The sequence below is a fragment of the Chelonia mydas genome, chromosome 14 (genome assembly GCF_015237465.2).
Source record: "Chelonia mydas isolate rCheMyd1 chromosome 14, rCheMyd1.pri.v2, whole genome shotgun sequence".
Lineage (NCBI taxonomy): Eukaryota > Metazoa > Chordata > Testudines > Cheloniidae > Chelonia > Chelonia mydas.
The window spans coordinates 22,336,265-22,363,034 of record NC_051254.2 but is presented as its reverse complement, the minus strand read 5'-3'; the positions used below and the strand labels follow the sequence as shown (position 1 = coordinate 22,363,034).

Below are 26,770 nucleotides of genomic sequence, written 5' to 3'. Positions count from 1 at the left end.
AGTGGGTGCTCCACAAGGGTGCAATGAGAATGGTAGCATCTTACACAGGTGTAAATGACTTTATAAGGTGCAGGGCAACAGAGCATTTGGCCCTGAGGGAAATGCTGTGGCAGTTCTTCTCCGAGGCCTTGCCCCAGCTAGGGCAAAACTGAATCCAAGGTAAACCCTACCCAGCTAATATGGCTTAAAGGTGTTCAGCTGCATTTACACTATGTCCCATGTGGTGTTTCAAATGAGGTTAGCTGACATGATTTTAAATAACACCTAATGTCCTTGTCTAGGCAAGGCCTCAATGGCCCCGGTGCACTTACTGACAAAGCGTTGCTTTCATGTTATTCAAGCCAGAATTGCATTTCAGCATGGGTCCTATTGATCAAAAGCTCCTCCCTCAGCTCAACAAAGCGGCACATCTGTAAGTGACTATAATTTTGTTTTTCCTCTTTGCATCCTGCAGCCCGCCGGTGAGCCACGTGACATTTGTTGTACACATGATTCTATTTCGGTCTTCAACAAGAACCAAACAGTCCAGCAGGAAGTGGCTGGAAATTATTTTTTTGTGTTTATGTTTCATCAGGTCAAGGACAGATAGTCACTAGAGGACACACATTGAGCAATCCCCACCCCCGCCTCTCTGTTTTGCACACGGCTCTAATTTTCTGGTGACACTGAAGTAAGGAATAAATTGAAGAACAAGAAAATAAAGTTTACCCTTGGGGGAAAATGATTGGGTTTAATGATCCTGCTGCTATTTCGATCATTATCTTTCCCTGTTGCTTATTTACATCCCATCCTGTCACTAGACACGAGGTCTGGGCTAGGAAGGGGCTGGTGGAACTTTTTAACAGCTCCACCCCTTGTATTGTTTACATCAAATAAGTGTTCGGGGCGGGTGGGGGTCGCTAACCCAACGAGGACTCAGTTGCAATAAATTCAGCGTGGGAGCCAAGCCCAGCAGAAGCTGCTTGCTAGGTGAGTTATAATTTCACACATAATCCCAGAGAGATGTTACAGGTTGGGCTGGGCCTGTCTGGCTCGCCAAGGGGTGCTGCAGAAGATTTCCTTTTGGATCAGCTGGGAAAGAGGAACAGGTCCTACTTGGCCCTGGTGAGCTCAGGGGGAGGTGATATGGAAGCCACACAAGGTAAGGCCACTCCCGAGAGGGAGCCACGTCCTTCTAGACAGACAAGTACAGCAGCTGGTAGAGAACTGGTACAAAAAGGATGCATTTGATCTCTTTTAACCATGCGAGTGCTGCATTATGTGCGAGGTCTGTTGGGCCCGGCTAACCCCCCTCTAGCGCTCTGCCATGTTTCTGCTATGTTTCAATGCGATGCTGGCTTTGTAGAGACACGCTGGTGCTTTGAAGGACGTGCTTCATTGCTAACAGGCTAAAATCAAGCAGAGATATTTTATAACAGGTATGGGTGAACTAGTCTGACCCAAATGAGAACCAAGGGAGTGGATGGCTCAAGGGACTGTAAATGGGAGACGGGGCTCTGCACCTCTAGGTCTCTGGCTTGGATCTATACTGACAGACAGAAATCTGGCTATCATCTGACAGTTGCTCAGTGACGTGTGTGAAATGAGTTGGTGGGCCTCTGTCTAATCAAAATCAACACAACAGCCTATCACAATCTGCTCTCACTGTCCCCACGGAGCAGACCACGGAGACTGAACTCTCCTTTGCCCCAGGTCTGGGATGGGGCATACTGCCGGGAACGACTGGGTGCAATAGGACAGGGAAGCTTGCACTACAGCTGCCCATGCTATACCCACTGAAGCCTGGTTAGTGGTCCCAACATTTCCATTTCCTCTTGTCACTGCACATCAGGGTTTCTGGCCAGTGACTAGGGCTGAAATATTCATCTATTTTCCTGTGACTAGCTGAGCACTGGGAAGTACTGGTGATCCAGAAGGGTCTGGTCTCATGAAACTCCCTCTGGAGCTTCCCAGCATTAGTTTGTCCTTGAATATAGATATATTGGATCAAAATAAACCTTGTGAGCTGAATATATCCTGCTCCTAAAATTACCGCCAGCCTTCAGTTATACTGTCTCTGTTGGAAGGACAGCTAACTCAGATTATATCATAGATTGGGTCCCATTTTCACTGGGAGCCATTACTCTACATATGCTGGTTACATATTGGCTAGTGCTACTCTAGATGTCTTGAAAGGTAAACATTAGAAAATCTAGCATCCACACAAACAACCAGTGCCTGCTTTTGAGTAGGATTATACCTAAATTTGCTATATACTGCAATATGAGAGCAAAGCAGTCATGCATATAATCCCTACGGAAAAACCCACCCCCAGCCCAGAATGCACTGGGAGACTTGATATTTGGGGACAGCTGTTCCCCCTGCATGCATGTATTTGTACCAAGTGTCACCATTTTTGTGCATTATGAAATGCAAATGCTGCTGTTGGCCTGGTACATTATTCACAAGCTACATGTGTAAGATTAATAAGGAAACTGCTGACTACTCACAAGGGCAGAAAGCCAGCTAATTCTTTGGGTGGATTGGCCAGGGCAGAATTTCCTCTGGAGCGAGTTTTTAAAATCAGACTTTTCCATTTTTAAAGTCTCTGCTTCAGAATAGGTGTTTCTCCCACACTGAACCTATGAACCCACTGTCTTTCTTTCATCCACACACACCCTATTCAGTCCGAGTGGCTGTTTATATGGGAGATTGATCAGTACAGCAGTAATACCTACAGCAGGTACAATTTGGACTGGAGTGGGAGTCTGTAATCTTGTACACTTGCTGTACACATACACAGTCTGAAAGCAGCACATCCAGAACACACTTAGTGAATGCAGTATATTCCATGCCAAAGACTCTTCCCTGCCAAGGCTGGGCCCAGCCATTGTAAGTAGAGAATTAATGTGTTCTGCTAATCAACTATCCTTGCAATTAATAAATTTCTAGCGAAACTCATCCACCTGGAGTGCATTAGCATCCCATCATAGTTGAGCTCTCTTTACAGCTCTAGGGGAAATGTTTCACAAGGTTCTTCTCTGACGTGCTCAGTTTTGGCCAGTCTCAGGGTTAGGATAAACAGATAGACACTGTACAAATTTGCTGAAATTAAGAACACATGGGGATCTCCTCAGATGAGTGATCCAGAGAGAGTTCCTTGCCTACAGGTGGCTTTTCCCCTCTTTTGGCTAATGCACAGATCCAGTGCAAAGCCAGACTCATGTGGATTTGAGACCTGTAGCAGGGAGGGAGGAAACGAGGGGCTTCCTTTCTAACATGAGGAGTTTTCCCCAAGATCTTGGTGATCTGTTCAAATTGAAGTTCAGGCTGGCTCCGGTGTAAAAGAAAAAAGACTCATGAACAGACACCATGTTTACAAAATGCTGTGTATAAGCAGTAAACAATGAACCAAATAACGACACACCTGAATAGGGGCAGAGAAGGACTCCTTTTCCAGCACCCCCTGTCCCCGCATGTTCTCTCCTGAAGTGCCGGGAAGCAGAGGGCAGATTGGCAGGAGTTTCCAGCCTCAGAGTAGGACACAGTGACTTCTAGGTGCCAATAATTCAGGGATTCGTAGTCGGGTGTCAGGGTGCCTACAAGGCAGGACACTTTTCATGGGCTTCTGTGGGATTTAGGGGGAGAGGAAGCAGGCCATAGAGTTTGGCCCCCTAGCAGGTTTTTGGTGGGTTTCACTCTGCTCCATTGATGCTGGTGGGGGGGCGTACATGACCCTGCATGGTGCCAGGCTCAGTGACAACACTCAGTCAACAATAAAGAATAACAAGCTGAATGAAAACTGTAGAGCATGTGGTTGAGCTGCCATTGTCGTGGAATCAATGTGGTCCAGTAACCTGCCTCTTGGCTGCTTAAAAGGTCCTTGGGAGGAGGCACCCACTGGGTATTGTATTTGATAGCAGTGCAATGCTGCTGCTGCTCCAGAGCAGGCTCTTTCCAGAGATCCGATGGGGTACACGGACCAAAGCATGCACCTTTGGTGGCGAATCCCGACCCCAGCTCAGAGCCTGATTACACAGACCCCTGAGCTGGGAAGGGAAGCCAAGAATCCTCTCCCAAACCATGAGCAACACCACAGTGATTTCAGCAGCTGACACGATGGTCTCAGGATTGCAGTGGCTCCGGTTGCCAATGCCCTGCTCCCACTGTTCTGGGGGGAATAGATGGTGGATAGGTAGGGTCCTCTCTGCCACCCCATCTCCCTAGCAAAGCTATATGCTCACTCCCAGAATGTCCTTCTCCACTACTCTGTGGAACTGAGCGGGTCCTGCTGTGTTCAAGATCTTCCCTGGCTAAGAAGGCAGGAAGGAGAGTGTCGGGGGAGAAGGAGGAGGACTAACATTTCCTCCACACTTACTCAAGCATTATCCAACAACAGACTCTCTTTGGGGACCAGCAGCCAGGCCTCTAACTCTGAAGGGGTCACCTGCCTGGTTTGAGCAAGCTGTACAGCCTATTGTTTGCACTCCTCTGCTTTTGCCTGGCTTTACGTCAGCAGCATTGCGATTTGGATCCAGAAGCTGCATAGCCTTAATTCAATCCATCTCTGGTAACATAAGCAGGGGATGGACTGGTCCAGTCTGCTTGAGAAGCTCACAGCATCCTGAACTGTCTGGTACTGCATTTTTGCCCGACAGGGCACAATTCTTTAGTATTCCCCACCAGATAAAAATACAGCCATTCACCAGACACGTGAAGAGGCGAGTTGGGAGAGGGGACTGGAGAGGAAGCTGTTAGTGTCTCTGAGTGATACAGAATCTGCAACAGGCATGAGGTATATCCACTGTTGTGGCGGTTCAATGATGAGACAGAACACAGATTTATTCAAGCAAGCAAGCTGGTCAGCTGAAATGGGCTGCTGCCTGTCAGCTTTCCACCTTCTCCTTTATTATATTTCTCCCCCCTGCACATTACCTACTTTCACCGCAAAGGAATGCATGACATTGATTAATATTCTTGTTTTTCAGCTTCTATCTACTACATTCTTAATTCTCAGGCCTTAAGGCCAAGCCAAGGAAGCTTCCCACGATTACTGTCCTTTAATCAAGTTCCCACCTTTAATCAAGTTCCCAGGGTTCATATCTGGTCCTCGTCCTTGGACGGAGCAATGTGTTGCTCCTCACAACGGTCAGGGTGTGCCCTGACTGTTTGCAGGTGGATGGACCAAACATGGGCCCTTCATCTCCCCCTTTTTGTTTAATTATACTCGGCCCTCTCATGGGAGCCGTCAATTTGCTTTTGCGAGCAATTTACTCCCAAATAGGCAAGGACATAACTCGGGGAGCTTGCCAGGGCGAATCTCTACAAAGCCTTAGCAAAGAGGGAATACATTGTACACAGCAGCAGCAAAAAATAAGCCCAATGATTATAAACACAGCATAACCAAAAAGTTGTCGCAGCCAGCCTAGAGATGGCTTGTACTAGTGCAGTTAACCACACGCGCACAGGTGACATCGTTGGCCCCGGCCGGGTACGGTGTGTGGAGGGATATAGCCGTGTGAGGCAAGGTATAGTAGGCCGGGCCCCAATTAGCCATGCCAGAGTACTGGGAAGAGAGATTCGCGTAAGCAGCGAGCATCGTCTCATTCCCTATCTCCTCAGGGTGATGACAAACTGGAATAAGGCATGTACCTAACAATTCTCCGGCTTCTACAGAATTAGACAAGCAAAAGTGGGTAACATTTGCTATTGAAGCCAATCTTTCCCATATGTTATACGTCATTCGGGCCCGTAACGGGGGATGCGCTTCCGAGCCAACCCCTACAGGAAATAGCAGGCACAAAAGGCATACAATCAGTACAGAGTTAGCAGTGATTTGGGCGAGAATCGCCACAAACAAAGTCTCAGGAGTCTCTGGCTGTTGGTTTGCTGCCAGTCTTCGTTGAGCCGCCGCGACCAATGCTTTTACTGCTCCCCATGTCACGGGCTGGCTTGGGGCGCTACGCCTCTTCCGTTTCCGTCCCGCCGTTGTTGACCCGGGAGGCACCGCGTTCTCCTCCAAGGTCAGCTGAAACTCCGGTATGGGGTTCGGCAGCCCCTGGCGCCATGCCATGCTGTTTCAGTGCCGGTCGCACACACCGGGCTGGAACCCACAACGGTCCTGCAGGGAGAGACACCGCAGCATATCCCCGACCCCAAGTGATTAGAGGTACTGGGCCCAGCCACTGCGGATCAGGCAGCTGACGGTAAAAGACACGCGGTCTTTCCAGTACCTCAGATTTGTGAAAATGCCGATCCGTGGGGGTCTGCTGATCTGCGTTCAGCGTTAAGTTATTTAAAGTAAACAAAAGGATATGCATTTGTTGTTGAATGTCTCCTAAGGTTCGGAGACGCAGCTCCCCTTGTTTTAATTGTTTATCAAGCAAGGTTTTGAGCGTGCGATTGGCACGTTCAACAATGGCTTGGCCCGTGGAATTATAAGGGATCCCGTGTTTAAGACGGACGTCCCATCGGGCACAAAAGGTGGAGAGGGCTGTGGAGCAGTAGGCTGGGGCATTATCTGTTTTAATCTGGCTTGGGCGACCCATAACAGAAAAACAGGCTAGCAAATGGTGAATCACTTTGGCAGTGGCTTCCCCACGCTGTGGGGTTGCCCAGAGAAATCCTGAATAAGTGTCAACAGAAACATGTAAAAAGGAATAGGGGCGGAATTGTGGCACGTGAGTGACATCCATTTGCCACAACTGATTCGCTGCGGTACCTCTGGGGTTAACGGCATAAGAAAAGGTAGGGGCAGCAGCGGCACAGTGGGGGCAGGAACGAACAATGGAACGTGCATGATCAGTAGGAATGTGAAACTGCCAGGCCAAAACTGAGGCAGACTGATGAAAAAAGGCATGGCTTTCAATGGGGTCAGAAAAAAGAGAATTTACCTGACCACGTAGCGCGCGATCGGCGCGCGCATTGCCCTCAGTGAGTGACCCAGGCAAAGGGGTATGACTGCGAATGTGAGCAACAAAATAAGGAAAATTACGAGTGGAGATAAGATATTGCAAAGACAAAAATAGGCGAAGGAGGTCCGCATCGACCTGAGGGGTAATGAGGGCAAGGGGTAAATGATCAATCACTTGATAAACATAATGGGTGTCCACAATTAAATTAAAGGGACAATCAGCAAAAAGTTGAAAGGCCAAAATAACAGCAGCCAGTTCCGAGCGCTGCGCGGAACGCTGAGGCAGTGTAAAACGAGAATGCCAGCGAGGGGGGTCACCGGATTGATAGGTGACAACACCTCGATGTGAAGAGCCATCAGTAAAAAGAGTAACAGCAGAAACAATGGGTTGAGAGTGGCTAAGACGATGAACAATTAGAGGCACCTTTTGGGTAATTACCAACCGAGGATCTTTTGGGGGATTATAAGAAATCTCTCCCACATAATCACAAAGAGCAACCTGCCAAGCCAAAGAGGTGTGGCACAAGGAATCAAATTCACTACGGGACAAGGGGAACACAATATCAACTAAATCAGTGCCAGTGAGTTGCACTGCACGGTGGCGGGCTTTACGAACAAGATCAGACAGGGCATCTAGATAGGGGTAAATATTCCGAGGAGGAGTGGAGGAGAGGTACAGCCACTCTATGATAGAGACGGCTGTATTCGTACAGGGTACAAACAAAGCCGCAGTGGGCGTATGAGGGGTGGCAAGAAGAATCAACCGTAGGGGACGGACCTCAGGGGGTCTGTCCACAAACTGCTGACTCAATGCTGCATTAATTTGTCGAATGCAGGCAATGTGCTCTTCAGTGATGGCAATAACTGCACCCGGTGCTCGGGCTCCACGTAGGAGCTCGAACAACGGCTGCAGCATTGAGGTGGGGAGACGAAAATAGGGCCGAATCCAATTTAAATGACCCAAAATCTGTTGTAATTTAACAAGGGTTAGGGGTTGAGGTAGAGTTAGTGCCGGACGAACCGGAGCAGCATAGGTTTGTAAAACCTTATGGCCGAGGTAGTGGTAGGGATAAGAGCGTTGGATTTTTTCTGGTGCCACCAACAGGCCATTTTGGCCGAGAATTTGAGACAAAGATTCAATCTGTTGTTCCGTGACCTGGGGACCACTAAGCAAAATGTCATCCATATAATGGTAGACCTTTAGCGTAGGGTACCGGGCACGAAAAGGGGTGAGGGCCCGATCCACAAAAAGCTGACACAAGGTTGGACTATTTTGCATTCCCTGGGGTAAGACCTTCCACTGATATCTTTGAGAGGGTTGCTGATTATTATATTGTGGCACCGTAAACGCGAATTTTTCGCGATCTTGCGGGCAAAGGGGGATGGTGAAAAAACAATCTTTTAAATCTAACACACAGAGCTGATCGGTTTGAGGAATTAAATTTGGATTTGGCAAGCCAAACTGCAAGGGGCCCATAGGTTGGATGCGTTTATTTATTTCCCTTAAATCATGTAACAGCCGCCAAGCACCAGATTTTTTCTTAATAACGAACACCGGGGTGTTCCAGGGACTAGTAGAGCACTCCAAGCGCTGTGCCTGCAAATGCTGCTGCACAAGCGAATGAAGCGCTTTCAGCTTTTCTAGAGGGAGGGGCCACTGGTCAATCCAGACGGGCTCTAAGGATTGCCATACCAAGGGTAATGCGGAGGGCAATGTGGGTAAGGGAGAGTTTTGAGACATCAGATATTAATATCGAGGGTGGTGTCCAGCTTTGTAAGTAAATCACGGCCCCAAATATTGAGGTGGACAGGGAGCACAAAAGGGCGGATAGTAGCAAGGGCACGGCCTCCCGGTTTAGAGACCGTGACCCAAGACAAACTCTGTCGCCCGGGTTTACTACCCCCGATCCCCCACAACTCTTTAGAAGGAACCGTAGGCCAACTAACCGGCCACTCCGGATCACGAATCACCGTAACGTCAGCTCCAGTGTCCACCAGCCCTGTGAAGGGAACATCATTTAAGAGAAGTGTTAACTGAGGTTTCGAGGGGCGGACTGACATTGTCAGAGCAACAAGTGGAGAGGACGTGCTGTGAGACGGCGAGTGAGACAACGTTGATCCAAAGCCGCCTCCGCCCCGAGTTCGATCCTCGGCAGCTGGCACCTGATAGGGGACTAAAATCAATTGTGCAATTGACCGTCCACGCGGGAGCGACTGTGGAAGATGAGTCCACACCTGAACCTTAATAATGCCGGTGTAGTCGGCATCAATGACTCCGGGGATGACAAAAAAGCCCTGTTTCCCAGCATGAGAGCGAGGGAGAACGAGACCCACAAAGCCGGCAGGGAGAGGTCCCGTCACCTGAGTAGGTATGGCGCAGACCTCCCCTGGCAGCCGAAAATCAGTGTCCTCCTGCATGATCAAATCAAGCCCTGCACTTCCAGCAGTCGCCGCCCTCATAGAGTCTATGGATTTTAAGGCAGAGGAACGGTTGTCTGAGTGGGAAACACCCCCGTTTGGCCCTGGGTTCGGGGGGAACCCGTCGCGCGGTTTCCCGACCCGCTACGACACTGATTAGCCCAGTGATAGCCCTTCCCACACTTGGGGCACTTCTTTGAGGGTCGAGCGGGTGCCTTTGATGAGCGGCACTCCCGCTGAAAGTGACCCTCCTTACCACAGCGGTAACAACGCTTCCCTGCCCTCCCGGTTTTTCTCAGGGCGGCAGCCAGAACTCCAGCCTTATGGGCTTGTGTGCCGATGTTCTGGCACGCCCGTAGCATGTCTGAGAGCTCTAAAATGCCAGAGACTTGCGCCGTGTGGAGAGCACGGCGGCAATCCTCATTCGCATTCTCAACCGCCAATTTTAACAGGATCTCCTGAGCGGCCACAGCATTATCCACCTGTCGGAGGATAGCCTCCTGCAATCTGTTGGTAAAATCCAGAAAGGACTCTGATGCACCCTGACGGATACTGACAAAGCTTTTTGTAGGCTTGCCTGAATCCGGGACCCTCCGGAAAGCATGCTGGGCGCAGGTGGAAATGATAGGGAAGAAGACCTGAGGGAGTTGGGTCTGCTGCTCAACGGTAGCAAACTGTCCCTCCCCTGCCAATTGCTCATAAATAACATTAACACCTGCTGCTCTATGAATCTGGGCCTGACGGTCCGCCTCCTGCCGATACTCACTGACCCAAATAACATACTGACTGGGTGACAACATCATGCGCAACAGCGCCTTCCAATCTTCAGGGATCAAGGAGTACCCACTACCTAGCCCTTCAATGAGACCACGCACAAACGTGCTAGTCAGACCGAACTCGCGAATCGCCTTCTTTACCTCTCTAACCACCGAGTAAGGCAATGTAACCCAGGTTCCAACCGGGTTGCCCTGGTCGTCATTCTGCCAGGTCACCGGACAAACTGAGACCAGCTCAGCCAGCTCCTCTGCTGTAAGATCTGAGCGAGTCTTCGCTGCGTGAACCATTTGTTGCACCAGCGAAAGCCTCTGAGCAGATGCAGACGACCCCGTGGGGGGCCCCGAAGCATGGGGTCCTAGGGGGGGAGGGTAATCACACACCGGCTCCGGCGGGGAAGGTAAGGGAGGCGGTGGTAAAAAAGGCACCGGGGGCAAAACAGGGAGAGGGATGGCTGCAGGAGCCGACGGCGGTGGCGGAATTGGCAGTCCCTCTATTGGCGCGAGAGAAGGTTCTTCCGAGGCGACACACTGTGTTGCATCGGTAGGAGGGGGGGTGACTGCAGGAGCCGACGGGCGTGGCGAGATCACCAGCCTCGCGACGGAGGGCCTGTCCGAGGCGACACGCTGTATCGCATCGCGGCAGAGGTGCCAGGCATGTAAAGCCTGCACGGGCGCCCGAGGTTCTTCATGCAATGTCTGGCCCAATCGCTCCCAGTCCGCTAGCTTAAGGGTTCCGGCCTCAGGGTACCACGGGCACTGGGCACTCACCTCCTGTAACAGGAGAGTGAGTTCTCGAGTGGGGCAGACATGCTGAGCCTTACGCAGCAAATACTGTAGCTCAGTGCGATGTTGCACTTGCAAAGCAGAGAGGGAACTTCCCATACTTACCACAACGAAAAATACTCACCGGGATCCACGAAGTGGATGAGTGACGCGTCTGAAACCCTTGCCGGGCGAGGTGAGTGCTGAGGGCCCCACGTTGGGGCGCCAGTTGTGGCGGTTCAATGATGAGACAGAACACAGATTTATTCAAGCAAGCAAGCTGGTCAGCTGAAATGGGCTGCTGCCTGTCAGCTTTCCACCTTCTCCTTTATTATATTTCTCCCCCCTGCACATTACCTACTTTCACCGCAAAGGAATGCATGACATTGATTAATATTCTTGTTTTTCAGCTTCTATCTACTACATTCTTAATTCTCAGGCCTTAAGGCCAAGCCAAGGAAGCTTCCCACGATTACTGTCCTTTAATCAAGTTCCCACCTTTAATCAAGTTCCCAGGGTTCATATCTGGTCCTCGTCCTTGGACGGAGCAATGTGTTGCTCCTCACAACGGTCAGGGTGTGCCCTGACTGTTTGCAGGTGGATGGACCAAACATGGGCCCTTCACACTGTGATCTGAACTTGTAGCATATTGTCCTGTTCGATGGCCCAGCCAGTCCATCCCGTATACGCACCAAGTTTGATTTACCCCTGAGTGGCACAAATTATTAATTGCCTCAAAGTCAGAGTTTGAGACTTAAAATATTAACTTTTTTTAAATTAAGTTTTTAATGTACCTGCCATGCTGCTAAAGGTGCCAGGTACATCTAGGTAGAAGACACCTGGCATGCTGCTAAAAAGGCACCAGATACCCCCAGCACCAGGTACAGGTTCTCTTTATATCAGGTTTATTCAGGGGGGGCTGTTATTTCAGTGGGATCTGAATCAATTATATTGGTTCAGAAGGTTCAGTAAACGAGCACCTGTGAAAAGGTGAAGATGATGAGAACTGCTCTAGTTCTCCAAAGCCAATACAAGAACTTCCTGTTTTGGGCAGAGTCATGTTCTTGCTATTTAAACACAAATAGGTTAACTCAGGCCTTAGCTGCAGCTGTCAGACAGAATTAAGCACTCTGGCAGATGGTGGTGAATCGTGTTGAATAAAGTGTCTATTCTATGGAAGAGCTCTGTGTAAGCGTGAAAGCTTGTCTCTTTCACCAACAGAAGTTGGTCTAATAACAGATTTTACCTCACCTGCCTTGTCTTTGCTCTATAGGCCCAGCTGATTCTCCTCAAGTCCCAGTGCTGATCATCTCTGAGGCTGAGACTTGGGACATCGATGCATCCTCTTGCGTGGGCTGTGGACAGTTTGTGGATTGGGATAAGATGCCCGAGTTGGATCAGCAGCCAAGCGCTCACAGTCAGAGTCTCACCCAAACCAGCAAAGAGCTTAAAAAGCTGGCAAGAGAAGGCCATTGGGCTACCAACCATGTGCTTAGAGCTCAGGCTTACCAGCAGATCATCCAGCACATCCCGTGCCGGCTTGTGACCCCCGACGCGCTGGTTTACAGGGATGTCACAAGCAGGCTGTTTGGAAAGCAGAGTGTGAGTTCCCACCCCTTGCCTGAATTCCTTGGAGAGTGCAGGATGCCCACTTACTGCCTGACTATGGAAGGTGTAACCACCGTAAAGAAAATACTCATCTGCCTTGGCAACCTCTTCCCCGACATCACCTACAGCCCAATCCTCCCTGCTGTGGTGGCTCTGCTGCTGCACTACAGCGAAGATGAAGCTCAGTGCTTTGGGAATGTCTCTCGCCTTCTCGCTTGTAATGACTCCCATACCAGCTACATAGACCAGTCCTTCCTGGCTCACCAGGCCTCCTGTATGACTTTTGGGGATCTGGCCAACAAGCACTGCCCAGCAGCCCACAGATTAATAGCCAGCACCTCTGAGAATGTCTTTGAGGTCTATTCTGAATGGTTGGAGTGGATATTTGGTGACCTTCCATTTGATTACGCTATCCGCATACTTGATGTGTACCTGCTGGAGGGACAGAAAGTCCTCTACCGGATCGCTTTGGCCTTGCTGAGGCAACACAGGCTCTCGGTGACCTCCGGAGAACTGGAAGTGACCAATGTCAAGGGAGATCTGAAGGCTTTCGTGCAGAACATTAGGGAGCACATGACGGCTGACAAGCTCCTGGAGAGAGCCTTTGGTATTCGGCTGTTCTCCCGCAAGGAAATCTGGCTTCTTCAGATGGCCAACAGGAAAGCGCTGGCTGAGAAAGGCATAACTGTGGTGCAGCGCAGGTAGGACTGATTAATTCACCAGCGTAGCCACGTGGTGTTCCCCACTGCTACTACAAACTCCACCTGGGGAGAGCTGGCCTTACAGATGCTTGACAGAGAATGGGAATGAACAGAAATTATCCAAGTTGGGCCAAATTAATTCCTCTCTCCAATGCAATCTCTGCAGCTGCCTCAGAGACAAATTGTCACTGGAGTAACTAACTGCATGAGGGATGAGTGGCATTTAGAAAACGGCACTACTCACTGGTTCCCTTCTTTTTTGATAAGGGAAAGAAATTAAATAAAGGAGAAATCACTGAATTGGGCCCCGCCTACACACACACACACACACACATTTGCTGGCCTTGTTAACTAGAATATCTGATGAGCAGAAACCACATTTTTAACAGTAATGCTGGTGTTTGGGGACTTGCAGAGCCCTCCATGATGGAGGGTTGGAGCATGGAGTCAGAAAGAAGTTGCATCTGCACGGGGAAAGGAACTAAGCTTGAGCATTGGCCTGCTAAACCCAGGGTTGTGAGTTCAATCCTTGAAGGGGCCATTTAGGGCCAAAAATTGGGCCAAAAATTGGGGATTGGTCCTGCTTTGAGCAGGGGGTTGGACTAGATGACCTCCTGAGGTTCCTTCCAACCCTGATATTCTATGACTCTATGACTGGCACAGCTGCAAGGGGCAGCTCAGTGGGTGTGGTTGGCATGGAAGGAGCAGACAGGAACAGGCAGTTGTGAAGCTAGTCACACACCCTGTGATGTTTCCCAGCTATGGAGAGACAGAGAATGATTCTTGGGGAAACAAACACAGTGCACCACAATGAATCCGAAATTCACAAAGTAACTAAGCACCACAAAATCAATGGATGGTGTCCCTGTTAAACAGAACCACCATTGCAATCAAGCAGCAGTCATGATTATTAAGTATCATAGCACTTAAATAAGTTTCCTGGGAGCATAGGTGTAGTTTGACTTCTATTTTTGGGGGAGCAGCTTCAGTCAGGCCAACAGGGCCACAAGTAGCTGAGGGGCGGGGAATTCCACACCTGCCCAAGGCTTGCAGTTTTGGGGGGGCAATGTCCCCTCTGTTCCCCACCTCCCCAAACTATGCCCATGCCTGGGAGATGTCCCCAATTAAGTACATTTCCTGTGAAAGGGTCTCCTATTTAACCAGAGTGCACTGTACTAATATCAGTGAAGGGCTAAGGACATTGGTGCCTAGTACTGTGCTATGACAAACACACACAGCTCTGCCAGGGCTTCTCAGCCTGACCTGCAGCACTCTGCTATTCCAGCTGCTGACCCACATAGACCAGCTGATGCATCTTATACCCAACCTGCCAGTGCCATCCTGAGGGTGACCAGATAGCAAGTGAGAAAAATCAGGATGGGGCAGGAGGTAATAGGCGCCGATATAAGACAAAGCCCAAAATATCGGGACTGTCCCTATAAAATTGGGACATCTGATCATCCTAGCCATCCCCTCTGCCTGGCTTGGGACCCCACAGAGGTCTGCCAATGCTGCCCTCAGTCCCCATGCATAATCATGTGCTACTACATTAATGAGTATTTTGGCTGATTACTGTTAATCATTAAGATTGCAACAGCACGCAAGGGCTCCAGTCAGGATCAGGACCCCGTTGTGCTAGGTGGTGGACAAAGATGACGAGATGGCCCCTGCCCCTGTGTAGCACCTAGCACAACGAGGCTCAAGATTGGGGTCCCAGCAGCTATTGCAATATTAATTTATTAATAACAGGGAGCTTCCAATCTAAAAGACACAAGAAAAGCTGAAGCACTGGAGACTAGGTTATTACTTAATAAGTGCGTGTGTTCGCCATTTTTTAGACACACCCCAGTCTTGAACTACTGAAAGTGAAGGTAGCTGTGCGCAGCTGAAATCTTTCCTCCCTCCCACAGGCAGCTGTTCCACCTGGCAGTAGACATGCTGAATTTCAGCTCCGCCATCGTAACTGCTCAGGAGATGCGCATCGTGTGGTCCTGGATTCCCGAGCGATTCTCCTTATTCCCACCTGTCCTGTTATTCTCCACCTCAGAAAACGGATACAGCCTGCAAAGGTACAGGGATAACTGCAAAATTAGAGATAATGGACCAGATCCTCAGGTGATGTAAATAGGCATAGCCCAGTCACCGTCAATGGCACTACCCTGATTTACATCAGTGGAGGATCTGGCCCAACATGTTTAGCCAAGGAAAAGAAATAATATCTGAGCAGGTTCCTAAGACAGATGGTCTGTTGGATGAACTTCCCTGAGGCCCATGGCATAGATAGCTTGACAAAGGTTTCTGTAGAGTCTGTAGAGTCCTTTCTAAATCTTAAACTCACATATTCCATTTGATGGCTGTTTTACCTGAGGTGCAATGAGTTTGCTGGATCTCAGTCCAATCCATTGTGGACAGATGTCCACAGCACAAAACCACCATCACTCTCATCCTTGCTGGGGAGAGGCCAAGGACTGAATGGGCCATGAAGACTGAACTCAGTTCTCTCTCTCTAGAGATGGTCCCTCTAGGTCAAGGTTGAGGCATGTTAACAGGGGATGTGTCTAGAGCTGTGAGTCCATGTATAAGGAATAAAAGCTCCCTTTGCCCATGGAGCTTGTTAAGTATGAACGTTGGGAAAAAGCCTATCTTGCTCCTCCTCCCCTGAGCAAGCATGTACTGGGCACATCAATCCCCGGTCTGTGCTCTGCCCCCTCCATCCTTCCTGCAGAGGAAGTACAGTCTCATACACGAAACTGCTGTTTGCTTCATGTGGCTGTGGCTTCTGCCGAGCCCTCCTTAGCTGGCAGTGTTAGAGGACCAGACACGCAGTGACCACAGTGACGAGCAGGGTGTAAATGCCTGGACAGACAGACAGGCAGTCAGACGTTGCTCCTGTGCTCTGATCCAACTTATGGAAGCAGCACAGAGCAAATGGCAATTGGTGAACTTCACCGTCACCTCTCCAGTTTGAAAATTAGCAAATAGTTGAGCGTTAAATGGGCTCCCCAGCCCCGATCCAACGTGCAGTGGAGCCAACTGTAATGGGCTTGTGAATGAGGATTTCCAGCCCCTCCTCTCACTCCAGCGACAGCCGGTGCCCAGGCATTGGTCATCCCCTCTTGCTCCTGCTCACATTTGTCTGCCAGGCTCAGAACTTGCTTTCCCGCCCCTTGGCCTGGGCAGATGCAGCGTGTCCTAAGAATCAGAGAGGGAGCCTGCAGCACAGGATGCGAAGGCGGCAGCCTTCAGTGCATGGCAGGGAGCAGCGCTGGAATGTCAGCTCACAGACAGGGCACAGCTCCTGCCCCCACAGTGCTTCACAATCAAAGGCAGCTCCTATGTGTTCCTGGTTCCCAGAGGCGCCTTCTCTGGGGCAGAGGAGAAAGCAAAAAACACTGGGGCAGCGAAGCCCAAACTGAGATAGCCAAAGGGACCAGCTAGTTAGCAGCAGCTGCACTACACGTGCTAGACAGGCACCAGGACTTAAATTGACCCTGCCATTGCTGAGTGCTTGCAAACAAAGTTGACTTAATTTAACCCAGTCTTTCTTCCTTTCTTTCTCATGATTTTCCACCCACCCCATCTTCCAATCCCTCTTCCTCCAAAGATCTTCAGTTACTGACCCCTTCCGAAAATAATCATCTTCCCTAGAATAATCTTAGACTAGCTGACCCTTATGGTCCCGTCTAACCCTACGTATGATTCCCCCTCTACTCCACTCTGAGGCTTGTGTAGACACAAGAGTTGCCCCAGGAGTGCTGACACTGACTTAGCTAAACCAATGTAACTACTGCGTGTGTGAGGTCACCTTGCATTAGGGCCTGCACCGGTGCACCCCATATTGCATTTGAAGCCATGGGTGAGATTTTCCAAAGCATTCAGTGCTGACCTAACTCTGCTGAGGTCAGTACTTCCCTTGACTTGGAGTTAAGACAGTGCAGAATGCTTTTGAAACACCCACCCCATGCATCTACACAGCGTCAATTGCAGCACACTGCAGTATGGGTACGCATCTCAGGATACCTCCCGCTGCTTCCCAGATCACAGCATTCAGAGCCAGTTTTGCAGCAGATGGTGGGGCTCCCTGATTGAGGACCCCATCGAACCCAAGTCCTGAGTGCCTGGGCTACGCGCACCACATTTGCGATTCTAGCCAGGGCTCACAAGTGCTGGGCTTCTGGACTTGGGTTTTGTTTTTTGTTGTTTTTTTGGGGGGTGGGAACGTGGTGAGATAAAAGGGCATTTAAAGACTTCTTTGGATAAAAGAAACCAAAGAATAATGACATGAGATGTGCAAACACTCACGTTGGAGCATTTGCTTCAGCTAAAACTGAGATGCCACTTTCATTAGCAACCCTCGTCTCATCTTAGACAGTCAGGCCACACTTACTTCTCAACACAGGACAGCTAAAGTAGAATATATTGTATACTTAGCAACCTTGACAAGGTTCCTCCAGTATCTTAAGGCACGTATTGCTCCTTTGTACTTCTCTTTCCTTTCCCCTAAGTGTTTGCTACAAAAAGGTCATGCTTCTTCTTAACTGCATGTAGCGAGGGGTACTTGTGAAATTATTTATTTATGCAGATTTCACAGTTTAGACAAAAAGCAGACTGTGGCCTTCTGGCATTGGAGAGTTTGGCCACTGATCTCAGCAGGGTCCGGCCTTTTATTCTGATCTCGATTACAGTGGGGTAAACCAGGATTAACTGAGTCAAATGGGGTTACACCCCAGAAGAATGGCTGTAAAATCAGAGTCAGGCCTTGATTTTATACCCCTCCCTTTCCAGCAGGTGCTATTTTTATGCTCTACACCAAAACCCTGCTTAAATGGAATTAACATGTTCTACATCGCGCTCGCCGCTCCTCCCGTGTTTAGATCAGGCAGCCAACTCCAAAGGGAGGGGAGGCTCTCTGCATCAGCATACAGACACGGAGCTGATACTGTGCTCCTAAATGAGCCCCTGATTGATGGCAATGGGTTGGTTCTGGCTCCCACTCCGGTGCCTGTCCCCAGGCTGCAAATAACATGCAAGGGGCTGGGGAAGACTTCAGTGGATGCAGGAGCAGTGCAGGGCTAACATAATTGGTCCTCTGCCACCCACCCTTGCTAATCTCAGCACAGAGGGCATGCTGGGGGCATGGAAGGGAAGTATATGCAGTGTCAGGACCCCAGCTATGGGAGCGCAGGTCAAGGCCAGGGCTTGGGTTGGAGAGGACTTGATAACATGGTCCAAGGTCAGTCTAGAGGGTCAAGGCCAGAAGCAGCAATCCATCATGCTCTGGGATCAGGTCAGAGTTGAGCGAGTCAGATGAAGTAGCATTAGTGGAATCGAGGCAGGGCGAGGCGTCAGGAGTGCAGCAGGGAAGTAGGAGTGAGGCCAGGTATCAGGGACAGCGACAGGGGCAGGGGCAGGAACCAGGCAAGGTATCAGGAGCACATAACAGAATCTGTTTTCAGCAGCAAGCCACAGATCCACCACAGACAGACGGCCTCCAGGTGTTTTCCCTAGGCCTTAAATAGTGCACCTGGGCCAATCAGGGAACGCATTTGGCTCCATCAGTCAGGACCTGTGTGGGCAGAACACCCAGTGCTGCTTGAACCTGTAGGGCTCACATGCTGCCATTCCCCGCTTTGCCAGAGCTGTTGAGCAGCAGCATGGACATGGCAGGAACCAGCAGGCCTGCGGGTCCTCTCCTGTTATGGAGAATCTGTGCTGCAGTGCAGCCGCTCTGACTTACACGGGGGGCTGGGCTGGAATCCTGGAAGTCCCAAGGGGGCCTAAAGCCTCCAGACCGGAGCCGCTCAGAAACCACAGGGCAGAATCTGGCTCCAGGGGCACAAGGACTGCAGAATCTCAGGCTCATAACATTTAAGAAAAACATCCAGGTTAAAACAAAGCTTGCCCTGCAACCACACCACCCAGTTCGGTCTTTTCATTCTAAGCCTGGGAATCAAGGTTAGGTTGCGTGGCGAGATTTTATGTCTGAATTGAGCTGAACAATTACTCGCTTCGCTGAGCAAAACTTATGGCTTTAGCATATCCATAATATGGCGACTTCCTCAGTTACTACACCAACACACAAGTTGCTGGAGCTAAATGATGAACTGCTTCTGCCACTCCCCTTTTATGAGTTTGCACAGGCAGGCTGTTTAACGTAACAATAGAGCAGCTATTGTTCTCCTCAATCTTTTACAGGTTGCTGTGGCTTGCTGTATTTGAAACAGGTTCCCTGAACCCCTAACCAAAGAGATCCTGGGCCAAGTGCTTCCCTACAAGATAAATCACATGGGTTCTGTCGAGGATGAGTAAAGCCCTTGGGTTGTGAATGCTAGTAGTGTAAAACTAGGGCACCTGATCCCCCACAATATACCACCACCACCTCCAGGATAGCAATGGAAACCCCTGTAAAACCCAGACAGGGAATTACACAAGCTGCAATCCACAGAGAGGAAGTGATGGGAAAAATGCAAGGAAGGACCATCTTATAATGGGGACATGGCCTTGGAGAAAGGGGGAGGGGCAACTCATCTGAAATCACGCTGTACAGAAGGAGTGAGAACATATCAATTCAATGTCTGTATCCATCAATGCAGCCCTGGTCACCAGTAGCTCTCACAGATCTAATGTGTAGGGTGACCAGACCAGCAAGTGTGAAAAATCGGGATGGGGGTGAGGGGTAATAGATGCCTATATAAGAAAAAGTCCCCAAAATCAGGACTGTCCCTATAAAATTGGGACATCTGGTCACCCTACTAACTGCCATCATGTGCGCTGGGCCTAACAACTCCAGGATCAGGGGTCCTTGTTACCTTATCTTGCAGTGCACAAAAATGGCTCCTGATCTAGAGGCTCACATAAGTATTCTGGAGCCCCCTCCTTCCTTGCTGCTCTCTCCCCTCCTCCTCTGGCTGCTCTACTTCTCTCTCTCTCTCCTCCCAGTCCAGCTGGCAAAGAGACTCTCTTATTCTCCTCTCCTGAACCGGAACCCTTGCTCCTCCAGGTACATGCTGTGGTGAGGGCTTCTAAAGCCAGGACTGTTTCTGGCACTGATGCGATTCCATTTGTGACCTTAACCAGTCTGTGGCTGTTTCCCCAGCTGAGAAATGGGGGTGACAATGAATGGGTGTAAAATGCTTTGAGGTGGAAGGTGCAATTCTACATACAGACCGAGCTCCCTCTTGCTGACCACCCCACTGCAGAGGGAGGCAGGAAACTGTTCTCCTATTTTCCTACAGTGTAAGCAGGACAGGCAGCCGGGGGGCGGGGGGGCTGGGAGGGGGAGGAGAGGGCATCAGACATGGCTCAGAAGGGAAATCCGGTTACTGGGGAAGGGAAACCAAATGGCAAGGAAACTGCGGGCTGACAGCCACCATAACTGACGCTGCTGGGAAAGCGAGCAAACTGCTGGGACCCAGAGCACTTTGGGGAGGGGCTGGACACATCACATTCAATTTGCTGCCACATCAAGGGGCCAGACAGTGGAATGACGAGGGACTGTTTCACTCCCCTGCAGGGTCTGTAGCCCCATCTCTGTGAGCCCCTGTGAATGTGACGGAGATGGCGGCTCTCTAGGGAGCCCTGTCTGCTGTAGAACCTGCCCAAATGCGTGATGGAGCAACAAATGCAGAATGGCAGAGGGCCACTGATACCTAACACCCCTGTGGCAAGGAGTTAACAAGGGACTCTGGCTCAGTGCTCTAGAAGAAGGTGAACTCCCCCAACCCCATGGTCCTGCCAATCTGCCCTTAAGGGAAAATCCCAGGGATCAGTTTAATCCTTTGCCATTGATCAGGAATCTCTGCAGTTAGACATCTGGGGACAGATAACTTCCTGTATCACCTCAGGTCTATCTCATCCAAGACCCTGCCTCCAGCAATGGCCAACAGCTGATACTTGAGAAGAAGGTGAAAAACCCTATGACACACCTAGTCGATAGTGCAGGAGGGGGAAATTCCCCCTGAACCCTTCTCGGGCCCAGCTGATGTCCTACAGCAGGAGATGTAATCACCTGAGTTATATCACCATGCAGAGATACAGATGGCATTACTGGCTCAGGAATGAGGCATCTTCTCTCGATGATGTGGCAGCACGGCAGAATGAAGTGACCCAGGAGATGCCACACCCTTTGCTAACCATCTCCATTCTGCTGTAGCTCTCTCACTTGCTCACCCTCCACTCCACTGTGGTGGACCTGGGGACATCCGTTTCATGGCTACGGTAACCGTGTTAACCTGTACTTGTGAGCTCTCTGGCCCAGATCCTTGAAAGTATTTAGGCACCTAACTCCCACTGAAATCAAGGGGAATTAGGTGCCTAAATATCTTTGTGGATCTGGCCATTTGTGTCTCCTCTCTCCCAACCTGAGCCTCAGTGATACAGGTGGGACTGTCTGACCCTAGTGATGCCATCTCTAGTGTCACACCCCTTCTGAGCAGCTGCTGTCTGGGAAATAGCTGCATTTTGACTGCTCTTTCTCAAAGACACGAGGTGGGTCTCAACCAGCTCCCATCACAACTGGGTCTGTTCTTCCCTTTAAACTTGGAACCACAGGGAATTTCACAGTCTCAAATCTGAAGGCCAGAAGACAGCCCCCCTCCGCCCCCCACGTGGGTCTTTATTTAATTATATTCAGGAGCCAAGATGCTTTGCAATGATTAAAAAAGGCACACATGGATCATGGATAAACTAGCCAAAACAAGGAAAAAGATGAGAGCAGCATGAGAAAAGAAAAGTCAAGAGACAGTTTGGAAGGAAATGTGGTAAAACGGAGATAAAAATAAGCAGTAATAGGGAGGGGACAACACAGGCCGTGGGGATTGGATTGGCTTGTCTGAGGCCTGCAATGTGCAGGACCAGCAATGGTGTCGTTCAGCCTGTCCCTGAATCTCTGCACGGGATGTTGCCTCAGCCTCTGCCTTGCTTGTCCGTTTCATTAACCAGTTAATGAATATCAACCTGTCTGAGCAATTGCATGTACTGCCAACAGCAGTGATTCCGCGAATTGCCCACCAATGGGAAAGCACGTTGCGATGCGGTGTACAAACCCCACGCTGGCCTGGAAAGGGTTAACAAGCTGCTGCGTAGTCAAGAAGCGCTGTCCCACTACAGTGGCAAGGGAGGGGCTAAAAGAGGAGAGCCCATTGGGGGGCTCTCTGGGTGGGAGAACAGACCTCCAGCTCTCCCTCTGTGAGTGTGATTCCCAGGTCCCACAGATGTGCCCACACCTAAGAATAGCAGCATGTCCACAGCAGTATGGGTGGCAGCTTGGGCTAGCCGCCCATGTACCTACCCAGGGCGTCACTTCCCAGCTCAAATGCAGGTGTACCCTGTGAGAGAAGCTGAGCTGGGAGCCAGGAATTAACTAGAGACTGCTGCCTCCCCGACGGGCAGGTAGGCCTGTTGTAATGCTGTTGTCTTGGGTTTGCTACCAGTGACTAGTCTGTTGTTGCTGGGTAAGACAGCTGCAGGTGGGGCCCTGCCTGAAGGGAGCGACGGCCAGGTAAAATCCTTTTGTCTTTTGCACCTGATCTGGGACTCAGCAGTGTTTTTTGCGAGGCCAGGAGTGACCCTGTCACAATCACGTTCCAATACCTGAAGGAGTCAGGCAAAGAAGGACTTAGGAAGAAAAGTTAGACCACAGCCATGTGCTGGGTGCATTAATATATTTATATCCCACTTTGCAAAGGCCAGTAACGAGGAATGTGCCAACCCGCTGGGCTCTCTACCCAATAACTCTAGGGTAAGCTGCCAAACCAGGTCTCTCTCTCATCAGTTTCAAACTCAAACCAATCCACTTTCTTTGTTGTCACCTGCAGGTTTTACGCATGCTGTGAAGGTTATGAACCAACAGTGCTGCTCATAAAAACGATGCAGGGGGAAGTAAGTATTTCCCAAACATTGAAGAGTGCTGTGAGTGTGTCCCAATTTCTGACTGGTCTGGGGAGAAATGCATAGGTGGGCAGCCATATGCTGCACCAGCTTTGGTAAACAGAGGCTTGGAATGGGCTACAGGGAATGGATCACTTTATGGTTACCTGTTCAGTTTATTCCCTCTGGGACACCTGTGATTGGCCACTGTCAGAAGACAGGATGCTGGGCTAGCTGGGTCTTGGTCTGACCCAGTATGGCTGTTCTTGTGTTCATACTTATTCGGGAATCAGGATAGTTATACTGGAATAACTGGGCTGTCCCATTGCCTTCTGTGGGTTTGCACCAACAGTACTGATTGGAACTTTGTAACCCACCCCACTGAAGATGTACAAGGAGGAAGAGATTCCATCCTCCTCTCCTATAGCTGGGCTGGCCCTGCAGGGCTAATAAGATTTAAAATTTAGATCAGTCACTAAAACTAAAGTAGTGGCCCTGGATCCACATATGGGGCAGATCAGGTGAGTGAGAAGGGACCATTTTTACTTAGGCTCTGTCTACACTGGCACTTTTGTTGCTAAAACTTTTGTCGCTCATGGGTGTGAACGCCCCTCCCTCCCCCCGAACGACAAAAGTTTTAGTAACGAAAAGCGCCGGTGTGGACAGCACTTTGTCGGCAGGAGCCGCACTCCCATCAACGAAGTTACTGCCCCTTGTTAGGGGTGATTTTATTTTCTTGCTGGGAGACAGGCTGCAGTGGTATAGCCGTGCCGTTGTAAGGCGTGCAGTGTAGACACAGCCTTAGTTTCCTTTCTGTGTAGAACTGCACTTTTGGGGAAAATGCTGCCCTCAGAGCCACACAGGGGACCTCAGCTCTGGTCTGCTGCTCTTGAAATTCCCACATGGGGCCCACAACAAGGTACTCAAAGGAATGTGTGTGTAAATCTACTTTTGCCACCCCCGCCCTCACCCCTGCTCGCCAGCCTGTCGTTTTCAGGATTCACTCTTCGTAATGCTTTTCCTGCTGGACTGAGTCATGAACTCCAAACTGTTCTTCTTACTCTCCCCTTCAAGGTGTGCGGTGCGTTCCTCTCTTCTGACTGGAATGAAAGGCAAAAGAGTGGGGGAAGGTCCAGCTTCTTTGGAACAGGGGAATGCTTTGTTTTCAGCGTAAGTCTGATTCTGTTTCCTGCTGTATCTTGTTTATGGTTTGTATATTTTAAGGGTTAGTTGAGGTTTTTGTTACCCCTTGTAGAATTCAGATAGCACAGCAGGCAGATACTAGAGACAATTCACCAGTGCTCCTCAGTCCTGATAGAAGAGAATGCAGGGGAACATAGAAATCCCTCTGTCAGGTCAGAGCCATCTTGCTCAGTATCTTCTCCATTCCATCCCTCTAGTCCATGCTTCTCGGTGCAATAAACCCTGCAGTGTAAGGTGCAGTGTAGCCTGTTGGAGCTGCAGCAGGCTCTCGCCAAACCAGGAGACCCTCAGTAGTACTGTGTCATGGTTACAGGGTTAGCAGCACCTCTGACCCCTCTTTGCATCCCCACAGGTGTCAGCCCTCATGCCTTTACCTCTCCTGGGGCAGAATTCTCACAGTCTCAGACTAGCCCTGGACTATCAGGCTTCCCCAGCAGTCTACCTGGGTTCAGTGCCTGCAGTTCTTCCCTTTGGGAGCTGTGCTTAGTGGGGTATATAGTTACCAGACAGCCTGCTTACACCAGAGCAGCCTTCTTAAGCACAGGTCGGTTTAATCTTAACAGTAGGAATAAAACATAAAGAGCAAAAAGGGACTGTCAAAGAACAAAAGATCTGCAGGCATGTCTATCTTCATGGAGCCCAGCTCCCTGTGATGGGAGCTGAGGACAGTCTAGCTTCTTCACAGTGGCAGTGCTAGGCCACTGCAAACCATGCAACCACAGAGGACTCCGAAGCAGTGGGGGACCCTAAAGCTCAGACCAGCCTGTGAGGGCTTTTCATTTGGCCTGCCAGGTGTCCGCTACTCCCTCCTGCTCCCGCTGGGGGCTCTGCTGTAAGGATGGCCCCACTACCCAGCTGTAGCTCCACCCAAGGCTCAGGGTGGCTCCAGCACCTGCGCTTCCACCATGGTCCCACGCTGATCTGCCTCTGAGCTCCCACCCTGGAGGACGCCTTGTAGCTGGGAGTGAAAGGGGCTATCTGACAGCCAGGGAGTGCAAGGGCTGGAGCTGCCAGGAGCCCAGAGCCAGCCGGAGCCAGGTAGCAGGACTCTCTTTACAGTGGCGTCCCCAGTAGGGAATGGGAAGGAACAGCTGATGCCCAGTGAGCCAAGCAGAAGGCCCTTGCTGGCGGCTCTGGCCCTTTTCCCTCCCCTGGCCGGGCAGAGGGGATTGGGGAGGAGACTCAGATGTGGGTCTGTGCAGGGACACTGCAGCCTGGGAACAGGCAGGGGAGCCAGCTGCTGGGAGCCTAAGGCAGAGCCAGAGCTGAGTAACAGGACTGCCCAGACAGCAGAGCCCCCAGCTGGGAGCAGGAGCTGAGCACAGGCAGGGGAAGGTGGGGGACAGGACCAGCTCTGGAGGGAGTCACCCACTGCTTCCCTGGGCCTCTCCCAGCACCCTCACTGCCCCCATTTTCCTCCCAGTCCCAGAAGGAAGCTTTGCAGGGGACCCCAGAGAACAAACACCATCATTGCTTCTTCAAACCCTCCACTGGGGGTCTATGTGTGTGAGAACATCTTTTCAGCAGCAACTGCCTCCCCTCCCTAGAGAGAGTCTTTTAATCCAGCCAGAAGCCCTTTATCTTAATTTCCAAGACTCGGACTCCTGTCCCCTTGACAAACTGGTCTGGTGAGCTCAGCAGGGGACTGGAGGAAGACTATCAATGGGAATGGCTTTTGCATTATCCCTTCAGTGTTGGCAAATGGGTGGCTATCTGAAGTCATAGTACATTTTCCTGCCTATATGCAGTCAGCCTTGTCTTGAATTAACCTCATATTCAGACAGTGAGCCCCCATATAACAATCAGACAAAACCATATAGTATTCATGAATTGTTAGCTGCCCCACTTCCCACACGGAGCTGGAGTCCTTCCAGCCCAATCAGGAGATCCCCCCAGTGGTACCACAACCATCCTACACTGTAGTGACATTGGTGGAGTTTAGCACTAGTAAGCCCCAATGACCAGCCACCACGGATGGACCTACCTCTAATATCCACATGAACAGCCAACCAAACCACCCCACAGAACATCAACCGTAGCAGGATTTGGAAGGCTATGCCACCCATGTGTTGCTTTTGTTTTAAAGGTACGCCCTGAAATGGAGAGATACGAGTGGGTGTTTATCAAGAAACCAGAGCTGACCAAAGCAGTGCCGCGCTCCCCATGCCAGCGCCTTCCTTCCCCCACCTCCCCTGTCCTCAGCACACCTCCTCCCGATGGCCACTTAGCCAGTTCAAACCATCTGACTGTGCCCGTGTTGCAGAGGGCTAAAGGTCGCCTCTCCCCATACCTGGCAATCAGACACTTCCTCCTGCCTTCAAAAACAGCCTCCATGTTCATGTCCGGGACTCGGGAAGGAATCATTATTGGTAACTATGCTACCATTACACACCCTCATACACTCGCAAGAGAGTCCAATGCCCCTGCCCCAAAGCATTGTGAGACAGACTGTGTAATTTACACACAGCCCTCAGAGGGATAGGATGGAGCTGTACCACTTTGCTCCAGAGAGCACAGCGGGAAGGTACATGCTAACCCATCCC

The 26,770-nt window shown here is 50.4% G+C and overlaps 1 protein-coding gene across 2 annotated transcripts in view; it reads left to right on the top strand.

Moving 5' to 3' along the window:
• The first annotated feature begins 887 nt into the window (after positions 1-887).
• The window catches only part of LOC102930977 (TBC1 domain family member 24-like), a 29,005-nt gene continuing 3,122 nt past the window's right edge, over positions 888-26,770 (top strand). The window contains exons 1-6 of one of the 2 annotated variants that reach the window (XM_043528477.1): positions 888-969; positions 12,122-13,157; positions 15,068-15,226; positions 22,973-23,036; positions 24,099-24,194; positions 26,314-26,596. In XM_043528477.1, the coding sequence (XP_043384412.1) occupies positions 12,232-13,157; positions 15,068-15,226; positions 22,973-23,036; positions 24,099-24,194; positions 26,314-26,596 (1,528 nt within the window). In that variant the 5' untranslated portion in view covers positions 888-969; positions 12,122-12,231. The other variant, XM_027834729.3, reaches the window with a different exon arrangement.